We start from the raw sequence: 14,909 nt of genomic DNA on the forward strand, positions 1-14,909 counted from the left end.
CCTGTACGTTCAGAACATATCAGGTGGTGTAAATTCATTCTATTTAGTACAGGAATATCAATTGCCTTTTAGCTGCAATTTGGACACCATGCTCTTTTCTTTTTTTAAACGCTGAATATTCCGTCAATTTCAACATTTTACCAAGAATATTTATGAATCCACTGTTTTGATCATAAAGAGCCAAATAAATTATTAAAAAAAATCTTTTAAAAACATTTTTTTTTTCAAATGACAAATCATTGTGGTCTATATTCATCAATCTAGTAACCAACAATGCTCACTAATTTTCTGCAGAGAGTTCTGGGAAATTTCTAAGAGGACTCAATGCCCTAAAGCAGAAGGCCAGAATCTAAAACACACTTTATGTCGCAGCTGAACAGGATTTTTGAACACAGTAAAACTAAATCTTTAAAACTTTAAAACATAACTTTTTGAATATAAATATGAATGGAAACAGGCTGATACAATTCCAGAATAAATCAACTTAAACCTTAAACAACTTTCAATGTTTTGCTCTCCATACAAATACATTTTGTTAAAATTAATAAACTAAACATAAAAAAACACTATTTTTTTATTTTGTATCATTTTGAAAAATACATTTAGAAATATCCCCAAAAAATTGATTACCATAAAATAGATTCTTTTAAAATTACAAATAAGAGAATGGCGCTGAACAAAACAAAAAGCCTGGAAATAAAAATAAAATCTGGGCTTTTTCAGTAAAAACAAATCAAATCATTTCATGTTTTTTGCTCTGTGTTTTGTTGTTTGACTGTTTTGTTTTTAGTTATTATATCTGGTTATGTTTGTTTCTTTCTGCACTATGAGTGAAAGGGATGGAGAGGATTGACCCTTGTGATGTAAAACAGTGTGTTCCAAACAGAAAGCCATAGATTATTATAACTAATATCTCAGCCTCCGTAATTGTAGTATTACCTAAATATGTTACCAGCGCAAGATATCATCAGGCTGTTAATAACAATAATATGAAATGATCTGGCCAGATGAGACCTCATTGACTTAAAGTATTAAAACTACATTGTCATATGGTGACATCTGCTGGAATGAAATGACTCATTGCAACTTTAAAAAAGACAAGAAACAAACTGAACAAGGTTCATTCAGGCATGTTTTATTTAAAATCAAATCAAACTTTATTTATTAAAGATTTACAAATAAAAGCAGAAACAAGCAAATAAATCAATCAATAAAAAGAGAGAAACCCAATCCACCCACCCCCCTCCCTCTATAAACCCATACAGACATGATCCCGGAAAACAATTAATATTTATAGAAGTTAAAAATAAACCTTAAAAACCTGGGCTTGGCTCTTCTATGAGGAAACAGTATTTTGGGGGTGAATTCATACCAGGAGCCAGCTCATCCACAGAACATCATCACAGTGCCCACCCAGACAGGGACAGCAGCGGGGTCCACTCCACAAGCTGCAAGTCAGACCCCAACCGCCCCCGAAAGGGCGACAACCGTGGCAACGTCCCCAGACAGAACCGGTAACCCCTGGACAAAGGATCCCCCAAGGAAAAACACTTAAGAGAAAGATAATAAAATGTGATACCTAAAAAACATCAAAAAACTGTAAAAACATCAAAGAAAAATATCAATAAATGGACAAAGTAAATTAGACACTGATAAAAATATATATTAAAACTTAATGAACAATACATAAATAAATACCCATTTGAGACTAACTAGAAGGAAAATAAAATAGGTGGGTCTTGAGCCTCTTACTAAAAACCTCTATGGTCTCTGTAGCCCTGAGGTTCTCCGGCAGGCTGTTCCAGAGGCGAGGACCGAAGTGAGAGAACGAAGCCTCACTGTATGTTTTGGTCCTCACCTTAGGGACAACTAAAAGGCCTGTGCCAGAGGACCTCAGGGTCTGCGAGGGTTTATATCTTAAAAGAAAAGTCACTTAAAGACGAAGGCCCAAAACTGTTAAAACATTTATAAACCATTAAAAGAATCTTAAAATCAATCCTGAAACGCACAGGGAGCCAATGCAGCAATTTCAAAACTGGTGTAATGTGGTCCCGCCCCCTGGTCCTCGTCAGAACTCGTGCCACTAAATTCTGTAATAATTGTAAATTTGAAAGAGCTTTTTTAGGTAAACCAAAGAGGAGGGCATGACAATAATCTAAACGACTAAAAATAAAAGCATGCATCAGCACCTCTGTGCTGGGAAGAGACAATGGACAGACTCTGGCAAGATTTTTAAGATGATAAAATCCTGTCTTAACTACATTTTTAATGTGAGGGATAAAATTGAGCTCAGAGTCTAAAAGAATGCCCAGGTTTCACACACAGAGAGAGGGTTTAACATTCTGAAGATGTGGTGAAATCCTCTCTCTTGTCTTCAGGACCGATGATTTAAACTTCTGTTTTGTCCTGGTTGAGCTGTAAGACGTTTTCTGCCATCTATGACTTGATGTCTAAAATACAATTTAAAAGAGTGTTTATATGTTCAAGGTCATCAGAAGATACGGCGATGTAAAGCTGAGTATCATCAGCGTAACTGTGAAAGTAAAAAAAACATCAGCTGCTTTAACATATTGGGATTCTTGGCATCTTTGGAATAAACTGTGATAATTCCTAGAGTATAATATACATAAACAAGAATATTTTCAGAGCAGAAAAGGGATTGAAAGAACAAATTATTATGCTTCCATAAACTAAGGAACAGATAAGACATATTTCTGAGTGGAACTAACATCATTTTTTCTTCACTTGAGCATAGACATCTTCTGTTTTGTCAGCAGTCTGAGTGGAACCGTTTCCTCTTTGAGACACTTTGACCTCTGCGTACACCGTTTCCTGATGCTGACTTCTGTCCTGTGGAGAGGCTGAAGAATCTTCAGCTCTCTTTTTGAAGTTCACTTCTCCATAGTGAAGGTCATCTTCAGTTTTAGGGGCTGGACTTTGAAGTTCAAGCTCAGACGTAGGTTGTTGCTGTGGAAAACATCAACAACAGGGATAAATGACATTTGTAAAGATGAAGGAGAAAGTCTTAATTTATAAACAGACACCAGGTGCTTTTGGATTTATTTTTAATTGAAGGTAGTGCTGGGCGAACTGACCAAAAATATTGATTGTTGGTATCGGTATCGGGATTTGGGACCTTTCTGTGTGGAGTTTGCATGTTCTCCCCGTGCATACGTGGGTTTTCACCGGGGACTCCGGCTTCCTCCCACCATCCAAAAACATGCTTCATAGGTTGATTGATGACTCTAAATTGCCCCTAGGTGTGAATGTGAGAGTGAATGTGTGTGTGATTGTGGCCCTGCGACAGACTGGCGACCTGTCCAGGGTGTACCCCGCCTTCGCCCATCAGTAGCCGGGTTAGGCTCCGGCATCCCTGCGACCCCGAAAGGGACAAAGCGGTCAAGAAAATAGATGGATGGATGGATGGTATCGGTATCAAATTGATACTTGCTCGCAGAAATCGATATATTCACTCTGTATCAGCAAAAAGGACCCATGGTTTCCTCGTCCCTCTCACCAGTCCTGTGAGATCTCAACATATCACGGTCCATGCATACGGCGGCATGCATTGTTCACCCTTTTTCCACTCTATTTAAATGCTGAGTTGCTTTTTACAAGTTACTTTTTAATTCTTTTTAATCTATTAATAAAGGCTAAAAGTTGGAAACTATTTATATTTCCACCAGTTTTTTTTTTATCATTAAAAATTTTGATTTATTTTTGTTTATAGTTACATGTTTCTTTTGGTATGTTGACTGTTTTGTATTCACGTCTTTACTCTTTATTTAATTGAAAATATTTTTTTGTTTTAATAAACTATTTTCCATTTATTTAAAAATATCATCCTAATTCTGTTTTTAGGTTTATGAATTAATAAAAAATTCACAGCAATTAAAAACAATTGAGATTTTGAGGTTTCTGTCACATCCACCGCATTTTCGAAAAAATATTGATATTGGTATTGATATTGGTATCGATATTGGTATCGGATCGAAACCGAAATGTTCAGTATCACCCAGCCCTAAATAAAGAACTAAGAAAGTAATAAAAAGTGTCAAACTATTATCATTACTGAGGCTAAATTACCATAGACTGGGTCATCCCCACATCATTTCTCTAAATCTGTGTTTTTCCCTGATGGAATTCAGCCCTTACTTTATATACATATATAAATATTATATAAATGTATATATATATATATATATATATTATAATATATATATTATATAGTGTTGTGTTACCACTCCACGGATTTGCTCCTGGTCCAACCCTTCAGTCAAATTTTAGAACCTTTTATAGCCCGTCCGGTCAAAAATATTTACACCCCTGTCCCATTTTATGAAGTAATGATGACATTTACTAATAATTTCAGGATTTTACAGATGTTTCAGAGAACTCTGGCAAGTTGACACAACTGCATTTAACCGCCTGACCTAAGATCCCTCGCGGACAGTGAGGTCTGCGCGGTATCGTAGATGTCCTTAAAGCGGGGTGTTCAGCTCCAGTCCTCGAGGGCCGACGTCCTGCTGGTTTTCCAGAAACCCTGCCTTATATCCTGCTGATTACATGGATCAGGTGTGTTTGGCCAATAAGAAGCTTCTATGGCAGCTTGGTTGGAAAACATGTAGGACACCGGCCCCCTGGGCTGGAGTTCGACACCTGTGCCTTAAAGTAAGGACCAAAAACACGGAGAGGCCTCCTTCCACCATTACAGTCCTCGCCTCTGGAACATCCTGCCGGAAAACCTCAGAGGCACAGAGACCGTAGAGTTTTTCAAGAAGAGGCTCAAGACCCACCTTTTTAACCTGGCTTTTCCATGACTTTTGTTTAATTTTATCTTTCTTTTTATAAATGTATTTTTTAACTTTTATTTGAATAATTTCATTGTTAATTTCTATACAAAATTTTCATTTTAATATACTAACCCTGTTTTTATAATGATTATATTCACATTCATTAAGTGTATGCTTTAATCATTTTCAACGCTTTTCTAAAATGTATGTCTTTATTCTTCATCTGTTCTGGACCCTCTTGGCTCCTCCTGCAAGGGGGCTGTTGCTGTGGTGTCCATTCTCATTGGGGTGGTTGGGGTCCCGCTCTGTAGAGTTGGCCCTGTGCTGGGTGGGTGCTGCAGTGATGACCACTGTAGTTGGGCTGGGCTGGGCTGGGCTTTAGAATAAATGGATCCTCGTAAAATTGTTTCTGCACAGCAGTACCAAGCCAGACTGTTTATTCAGAACAACAGTTCTTCAGTCTCGGTTCATTTTGGTTGTTAAGGTTTATACTGGAGGAACTGGGTGGACAGTGAGAGAAACCAGGGGAGAAAGGGGTGTTGATTTTGAGTTAATGTCTTGTTTGTGTATATTTGATTTTTTAATACTTGGCTTTTTAATGTGCCTTGTGTTTAAATCTGAATGACAGGTGCAATACAAATGAATACAATTTAAGTGAATCTAATCCTTTTCCTCTTGGCTTTTCCCTTCAGGGGTCACCACAGTGAATCAGTTTCCTCCATCTAAGCCTGTCATTTGTATCCTCCGCTCTAACACCAGCCACCTCCATGTCTTGGTTCTCTGGATCCATAAACCTCCTCTTTGGTCTTCCTCTAGGCTTCTTTCCTTCAGCTCTAGTCTAGACTAAGTATCCTTCTACCAATATATTTGCCATCTTTCCTCTGGACATGTCTGCACCATCTCAGTCTGGCCTCTCTGACTTTATCTCCAAAACCTCTAACATGTGCTGTCCCTCTGATGTATTCATTCCTGATCCTATCCATCCTGGTCACTCCCAAAGAGAACCTCAGCATCTTCATCTCTGCGTCCTGTCTTTTCCTCTCTAGGTCAAACAACACGGCTGTCCCAATTCTACACTACAGTTTTGTACACCTTTCCTTTCCTTTCCTTTTTTATTTTGAAACTCTTCTATCACACCTGAAACTTTTCTCCACCCATTCCAACCTGCTTGCACTCTCCTCTTCACTTCTTTTCCACACTCTCCATTACTCTGTACTGTTGACCCTAAATACTTAAACTCCTCCACCTTCTTTATCTCTTCTCCCTGTAACCTCACTCTTCCACTCTGGTTCCTCTCATTCACACACATGTACTCTGTCTTACTGCGGCTAACCTTCATTCCTCTCCTTTCCAGGGCAAACCTCCACCTCTCTAACTCCACCTCCGCCTGTTCCCTCTTCTCACTAAAAATCAGAATATCATCTGTAAACATAATAGTCCATCATAGTCTAACCTCAACAGTCAGCCTGTCCATACCTTTTAATTATTGCTTTTTGTATTACTTTGACACACTTTACATACTATTGAATGTACAAGTAAAAATTGGCAAGTTCCATGGCTTCCCATCCAAAGCATTTAATTGTACTATTGACCGATGTTGATGCTGCACATGAAAAATAAAGATTCATTTCTTTCTTCATCACCATTGCAAACAGGAAGGGGCTCAGAGCTGATCCCGTAATCCCACCTCCACCTTGAACTCCTCTGTCACCCCTACAGCACACCTCACCACTGTCTTACAGCCCTCATACATGTCCTGCACTGCTCGGACATACTTCTCTGTCACTCCAGACTTCCTCATACAATACCATAGTTCCTCTCTGGGCACTCTGTCATAAGCTTTCTCCAGATCTACAAAGACACAGTGGAGCTCTCTCTGACCTTCTCTGTACTTCTCTATCAACATCCTCAAAGCAAATGTTGCATCATTATTGCTTTTTTTTTGTTATGAAATCATACTGCTGCTCACAAATGTTCACTTCTGTTTTGCTTCAAGTACTCTTTCCCATAGCTTCCATTATATGACTCATCAGCTATTTTCATCTGTAGTTACCATAAATCTGAACATCATCTTATTCTTAAAAATAGGCACCATCACACTTCTCCATTCCTCAGGCATCTTCTCACCACCTAAGATCCTGTTGAACAACCCGGTCAAAAACTCCACTGCCATCTCTCCTAGACACTTCCATACCTCCACAGGTATATCATCAGGACCAAGAGCCTTTCCACTCTTCATCCTCTTCAAAGCCCCTCTCACTTCACCTTTACTAATCTTTCTTACTTCCTGCTCCACAACCGTCACCTCTTCTACTCTTTGTTCTCTCTCATTCTCTTCATTCATCAACTCTTCAAAGTATTCTTTCCATCTTTCCATTACACCACTGACACCTGTCACCACATTACCATTCCTATCCTTGATCACCCTAACCTGCTGCATGTCCTTCCCATCTCGATCTCTCTGCCTTGCTAGTCTGTACAGGTCAGTCTCTCCCTCCTTACTACCCAACCTAGCATACAAGTCATCATAAGCTCTTTGTTTGGCCTTTGACACCTCTACTTTCACCTTACGCTGCATCTCCCTGTACTCCTGTCTACTCTCCTCAGTCCTCTCAGTGTCCCACTTCTTCTTAGCTAGTCTCTTACTCCGTATACACTCCTGCACCTCCTCATTCCACCACCAAGTCTCCTTATCGACTCTCTTTCCTGATGACACACCAAGTACACTCCTACCTGTCTCCCTGATCACATTAGCTGTAGTTATCCAATCATCTGGGAGTTCATCCTGACCACCCAGAGCCTGTTTCAACTGTTTTTTGAAAGTCATGCGACAATCTTCTTTTTTCGGCTTTAACTATTGTCATGTTATGTTTCTTTTTTACAATTTCCCCACTTGAAAGGGATAAGAGACATCCACTCAAAGATGTAGCAGGATTTCACTAAAAAAGGACCAGTCTAGTTTCCATTCTCCACAATTTATTTCTATTGTGCAAATGGTCCACCACTGTGACATTTCATTTCATCACATTCTTTGGTTTGCTGTTGAGTTTGTTTGAGTTGGACATTTCTGAGCCTTTAATACTAGCTGAAAAACCTTGAAATCAGAAAACACAAATCAAATAGTCTTTTAATGTCAATAATATCTGCAAGAATCAAGCAAGCAGTCCATTTCCAGAAGTTTTTTTATTTTACAGTTACAGTCCTTCCCGGCTGCCTCTTCGGTGTTTGTAAATGTCTCTTTTAATTTTCTACTTCTGCTGCAAAGTCCACTGGACACCAGCTGCTTTTAATTATTGCTGCTCTTCCTGTCTTCCATGAGGATGTGCGTCACCTTCATCTGTTCCACCGGAACATATAGGCCTCACAAGAAACAGCTTGGTGAAGGTCTTCAGTCAATCACAGCTGTGCTCCACCCAGCAGCTCTGGTGTTGAAACCCATGTTTGACTATTTTGTCCTCTTCTCTGCCTTTGCCCTCTTTTTCTTCATCTTCTTCACCACCAGAGTCATTCTACACATCACCATCCTGTGCTGTCTGGAAACACTCTCACCAACCACTACTTTACAGTCACTGACCTCCTCCAGATTACACCGTCTACACAAGATGTAGTCTATCTGTGTGCTTCTACCTCCGCTCTTATAGGTCACTCTATGTTCCTGTCTCTTCTCAAAGAATGTATTCACTATCGCCATTTCCATCTTTTTTGCAAAATCAACCACCATCTGTCCTTCTACATTCCTCTCCTGGATACCAAACCTGCCCATCACCTCCTCATCACCTCGGTTTCCTGCACCAACATGACCATTGAAATCTGCACCAATGACAACTCTCTCATTTCCAGGGATGCTCATCATCACTTCATCAAGGTCCAACCAGAACTTCTCCTTCTCTTCCAGCTCACATCCTACCTGTGGGGCATACCCACTGACAACATTGAACATGACACCCTCCATTTCTATCTTCAGACTCATCACTCTATCTGACACTCTTTTTACCTCCACAACACTCCTAACAAACTCCTCCTTTAGGATAACTCCTACTCCATTTCTCTTCCCATCTCCACCATGATAGAACAACTTGAACCCTGCTCCTAAACTTCTAGCCTTGCTACCTTTCCACCTGGTCTCCTGGACACACAGTATGTCTACCTTTCTCCTCTGCATCATGTCCACTAACTCTCTACCCTTTCCTGTCATAGTTCCAACATTCAAAGTCCCAACTCTCAGTCCAACACTAATGACTTTCCTCTTCTCTCTCTCCCTACGAACTCGCCTTCCTCCTCTCCTTCTTCCACCAGCAGTAGTCCAATTTCCACCGGCAACCTGTCGGTGAACAGCACCAATGGCGGTCGTTGTTAACCCGGGCCTCGACAGATAATGCTTGGATATTACAGGTCTGATTTGAATATTTGATTTGGCTAAGATTTGGCATCAGATGCCCTTCCTGACGCAAGTGGCCCACAAAAAATATCACGGTTGTATACCGCTCTTTGAGCCTGTAGAGCAAAAATTTTCATGCACATATCCTTGCAATAATAAGTCATAGTGAACACCTAACACGCAACAGAAAATAAGGGTGAAATATGCTAAATGCACGCAAACCATATTGCCTTTTTCAAACTCAGCCCAAACCCTGCACACTACAAAAGTCCCTGTGATAAATGTGTACTCGTTGGACACTGCCTGGTTATTAGAAATGAGCGACTCAGATAATCAGAGTGTAGTTTGCACCCACATATCACCTGCACATACCACATGCAACACTTGACCCCTGTCAGTAAGGAGCCAATGCACACACCTTACAGCATCACCTGTACGTCACAAGTGCATGTAACTTACGTTATCTCTACAAATACTTAATGATACATTTACCACATACACACAGCAATCGTATGTTAAATTTTCATAGCGTCCCTTAGAGTGGCCAAACCAGCCATGTACGGGTGACTAAGCCTTATATAGGTAACATATCAACAGACAGACTGGACTTGAAAAATAAGATACTTGTGTGGTTTGTGATTTTTTATCTCTCCCTTTTCAAATGAACTTATCATTAATTATAACTATATTTTTAATTTTTCCAGTTCTGCGTCACGATCGAGTAGAAGCGTCTTCAACTCTCCTCAACTCTTCGGCTCTTAAAGTCTTTTAAAGTTGCTCACAAGCGACTTTAATCCCCAAGATACTGCAAAACAGCTACTGCAACGAGTAGAGTTGGACATGGCACTGAATAAAACTTTTGAAGCCGATTTGACGGAGCTCAAAATCGTGCTTGCCAATATTCAAGCTGAGCTATCTCCAATGCTTCTCATGGACGCTAAAATAACAGCACTGATGCAGCTTGAGTCTAAGCTATTACCACTGCTACAACCCGTGGAAGATTTCTGACAGGAAAAGGCATGTAATGAACAATGAGGTAATGCATGACATGGATTAACAAGTACGGATGAATAATGTTATGCTCACAGAACTTTAACTACAACCCAGGGCACGGCCTGGTGCTACTAATGTTAGCTTGGATGCTAACGGAGCTGTGACGGATGCTAAACCGACGTGGAGAATCAGATTGGAATAATTCTTGCGTCTAAAGGGACTTCCTTGGACCAACATACCGTTGAGGTCTGTCATCCGCTTCCTCTGAGAAAGAATTTGGTAAACCAGCGATCCTGATCCGGTTTGTGAATCGAAACCACAAGATAGCTCTGATGACACAACGCAAACACCAGAAGGGTTTGGCTGTTTATCTAAATGATCACCTGTCGAAATATCATGCTGATGTAGCAAAGCACGCTAGACTGTTACGAAAGAGAAAACAGATCCAAAGCACTCGGGTGCAGAACTCTGGAATCTTTGTCAAACCACTTGGACCACCGGACGTGACGAAACCTCTGGAAGTAAAAACCACGAAAGACTTAGAGAATTGTGGGATTTCGTATGTTTGATCCTTTAATTGAAGCATAATGTGAAATGTGACCCCAAGAAACCGCTGAATGTGAACTTTGACCCGATTGAACTCCAGATGACTTGAGCACAATTCCCTTGATATGACAGTCTCTAGTCATAACAACGAAGAACGATTATGTCGCCTTAAATTTGTTCCTAAACTGTGATGTGTCACTGATTCCGCACATATTGTTAATATTATTATTATTATTTTTACGTATTATTACTTTTTATTGTTATTATTCTTTGATTAAAACAATCTGCACAAATTGTCTTTTTTAATGAGAACATTTTGATTTTTTTTTTTTTGCATTGACTAACATAGATAATTTTTCTTCCTGATAATGATTATCATCTGTGAAAGTCATTTGCATTGATCGGTGACGGAGCTCTGGGATATGCTCAGATCAACATCATCGGGAGGATCTTCTGTATTGATCGGTGCCGGGGGTCTGGAGCAGATTCAGATGACTATAGATAATCATCTGATATGCTCTGGATTTCTGATGCTGTATAGAAATCCTGTATATTCATCTCTTTAGTCTGTTTAGATACAAAACTATGATTGCATATGTTGAAGCAATATTGTATTGTAAAAAACTGGTTACATTTTAAAAATTGACTGCATTTTCTCGTGTTTCTTTGCGTAACTTCCTGCAAGGATTGACGTGGATCACTTGTGACTTGTGCAAAAAAAGAAAAAGATGGCGAAATGATTGCTGCACTGTGCGAGACAGTCGCGGAGAACCGCGGTGCTTCACGTCTGGTGTGAACTACACCATACGTGTATGAAAGCAGCCTCCATTCCAAAGCGCTTCCACGTGCGGTGTGCACTCGGCTTAAGGGCACAATAAAGCTTAAAGTCTTTTTTTGGTTGGCTGTGGGCCTTTTCTTTTGTACTTCTACTTTGGATTGAATATAAATATATGAATATGAATATGAATATGAATATGAATATGAATATGAATATTAATGGTATGTGCTAGTAACTTCTTCAGTGAACAGGACAAAATATTACCAACAAGGGAAAAGGAGAAGAACAAACGAGCATAACATCTTCATATTTAACTAAAAGCACTCTGGTACATTATTAATACTAAATCAATGCATACTCATTTAGAATAAGTATTTTGTAGTAAAATAGATTTTTTACTGACCTGCTGCTGTTTCTGATTTTTCCTAAAACGCCTGAAAGGCATCAGAGAAACGTTACAATTGTTCAAAGGGACAATAGTTTGAATGCAGTCAATCTGGAGGGAAAAACTTACCAAATACAGATAACAAAGAAGATAAGGATGATGGTCACAGCAACTCCTCCAATGATGAAGTATGTTAAATATAGATTATCTGAAGATATTTAAGAAAAGAGTTAGACTTGCTAACATAAAGAGTGACTAAAAGCTCCCTAAAAACTAAAACGAAAGCCTAAAAAAATTGTTAAAACTTTATTATATTTATCCTGCAAAATTATACACTCACTGTCCAATCTCCAAAGAAATCATCATTTTGAAATGTTTGTGACACTTAGAGGAAGTTCTCTTGACATGACCAACACATTTTTATTACAACACTGTGTGACCCAGACCAGATTCTTCTTCTTTTTCTCTTTTTTTACTTGTCTTGTTCCTCATTTGCTAGTTATTTCTCATAAGATTGTCTGCTCAGAATTAAATCTAATGAATTCTCCTGTTGAAATGTTTGTAATTTCAGTGCAGCTGGTCATTCATGAATTATTTGCAATGTTTCTCAGATGTTAGAGTTTGAGTAAAGGACTAAATGGCTTAGGTTACATTTATTTATTTATGAATATAATACTTAAAAAAAACTTTCTAGTTTGACCTGTTGATAGTCTTAAAGGTTGGAATTTCTCTTTAATTAAATAATGCATTCTGCTTTATCACCTCTAATTGAAATTAAGCTTTTTTTTCTCACTACAAGAGTTTCTTGTTGTATTTTGGTCTCAAGAGAAAAGTTTGTTATTTATTAATTTATTTTAGCTGTTTTGCATTTGCGTTTAACAAAAGCTATGATCCTGGACTTTTAGATATTAACCATTTGAAGTTCAGATGATTTGTCTGCAGTTGTTCTTCAGTTGGCTCTGTTTTGGTTTTGTTTTTCCCCACAATTGATTTTGCATGTCTAAATCTCTTTTAGTGATCATAATACTGTGCTTGGTTAGTTTACTCCAATTAAATAATATTGGTTAACTTCAATTTTCACAGTTAAGGACTGACATAAGAACATTCTTTACATATAAATCCTGGTAAAAGGCTATTGTGAAAGTTTTTCCTTTACCTCCAACAATCAGATCAATCTTTCCAGACGTCTGGTTCCCAAGATCATTTGTAGCCACACAGTAAAAAGCTCCTCCTTCTGTTGCATTCAGGCTGTAAGATTCTCCTTCAGCTACTTTCTGGTCTCCATCTTTGCTGCTCCTGAACCAGATGAAGTTGATGACAGCAGGTTTAGCTCTGCTGGAACAGGTCATCTTCACCCAGATACCTACAGACACTGAAGCTGATGGACTGATGGATACTGAGGTGTTCTTAGGAGCATCTGAGGAAAATGTGACACACAGGAACTTTATTCATCAGAAGCAGCTGAAGTGTGATGTGCTGACAGATCACTTACATGGAACACTGAGATTCTTTAGAGTCTCTCCTGTCTTTGGTGGTCCTTCATTCACAGGATATCTGGCAGAACATCTGATGGTGAATCCATCATGAGTGTCTGACAGAGTGATGGTCTTCTGGATTTTAGTTGTAAAGCTTCCATCTGTGTTTGTCTCCGTTTGTCTCTGAGAGTCTGCTTGGAGATTCCAGGTGAGTTCAGGAGGGGAGTGAGGACAGGGAGTGGGAGCCGAGCAGGTGATGGAGACAGACGTCTTCTCCTTCAGATCATCTGGGATTTCAATGCTGGGACTCTGAGGAGAATCTGTGCTTCAAACACAGAGAAAAAACTCATCAGACACAAACACAGAGACTGTAAATGTTTACATTTTTTATATAAAATGTTTGTTTAAACTTGTCCCAAACAGATAAAAGCTGAAGACATCTTGTGTTGGACAGATTTTACTGTCAGAAGATTCAGACACAAGAGGAGTTTATTTGTATAAACCCCATTTCTTATTTGAGTTAAGTTTGTTATCAAATGTACTTTATGTAATTTATCTCAGTAGAAAAGAAAGTATCAATGTAATTGTCAATGACATAGCTAAAGTTCTTACCTTGAATGTTTATCTCAATGAAATTACAACGGTCGACTGCTTTAAATGTTCCATCTTCAATCCTAAAATAATATCTTTCTGTATATTTTGTGGTCAAATTAGAAAACAAAGTGGTGCAGTTTGTCTGTGTCAGGTTTCCAATGATCTCCATTGGATAGATGTTTGTCTGATTGCTGCTGTTGAAAATTACATTTTTGGGATTTTCAAAGAACTGAGTATTATTTTTAATCCAAACTCCAATGATTTGTTTGCTGTTGTCCAACTGCTCTCCATTTTCTGGTGTTTTCTTAAAGCTACATGGAATTATCAAACAGGATCCATTCAGAGCTTCCAGCTTCTTTGGTGCAGTCATCTGAAGGAATGATTTCTCATTACATTCAGCCCAAACTCCTGGAATGATGAAGAAAATGTGGATTTAATGATGAATTCTGATAAACAAACTGAAGTTTAGCTGCAGTGTAAACAACATTAGAATGAGATATAAATGAAAGAATGAATGATTGAAAAATGTCAGTAAATGAGAGAGAACAAACATCTGACCTGGAAGGAAGAAGACACTCAGGAACATGTAGACTGTCAGCACGTTCACAGACAGAGCTGCTTTCAAACTCCTACATTCATCCTTCATCTCTGTGGAAACTACAAGATTATTTGGAACAATTTGTATCCCTTAATAAGAAGTTATAAGTATGAATAAAAAACACAACCCATGTGTATTTGTCAAATTTCACAGCTTAATTAATAATTTCATTTATATTAATCAATCTTTAAAAAGTAAATCACTTCAAGTATTATTTCACAGAGACAGGATTATTTGCTTTTGAAAAATCAATCTGAAATATAATTATTTAATAGCCTTACTTCATTGGACCTCTTTATAATATTTTCTCAAAGATGATAATAATATAAAGAGAGAAACTCTGAAGACGAAGTAAATGTTTTCTCACCA

At 38.5% G+C, this 14,909-nt stretch overlaps 1 protein-coding gene across 2 annotated transcripts in view; it reads right to left on the bottom strand.

The window, feature by feature from the left end:
• Positions 1-1,251: 1,251 nt before the first annotated feature.
• Positions 1,252-14,909, bottom strand: part of LOC112151011 (B-cell receptor CD22) — a 14,770-nt gene continuing 1,112 nt past the window's right edge. The window contains exons 2-8 of one of the 2 annotated variants that reach the window (XM_036217382.1): positions 14,501-14,590; positions 13,961-14,350; positions 13,366-13,668; positions 13,030-13,290; positions 12,003-12,081; positions 11,892-11,922; positions 1,252-2,967 (exon numbers count right to left, since the gene is read on the bottom strand). In XM_036217382.1, coding sequence (XP_036073275.1) covers positions 2,731-2,967; positions 11,892-11,922; positions 12,003-12,081; positions 13,030-13,290; positions 13,366-13,668; positions 13,961-14,350; positions 14,501-14,588 — 1,389 coding nt within the window. In that variant the 5' untranslated portion in view covers positions 14,589-14,590 and the 3' untranslated portion in view covers positions 1,252-2,730. Of the gene's footprint in view, positions 2,968-11,891; positions 11,923-12,002; positions 12,082-13,029; positions 13,291-13,365; positions 13,669-13,960; positions 14,351-14,500; positions 14,616-14,909 lie in introns of those variants that run through there. The other variant, XM_036217383.1, reaches the window with a different exon arrangement.

This window comes from Oryzias melastigma, linkage group LG20 (genome assembly GCF_002922805.2).
Source record: "Oryzias melastigma strain HK-1 linkage group LG20, ASM292280v2, whole genome shotgun sequence".
NCBI lineage: Eukaryota > Metazoa > Chordata > Actinopteri > Beloniformes > Adrianichthyidae > Oryzias > Oryzias melastigma.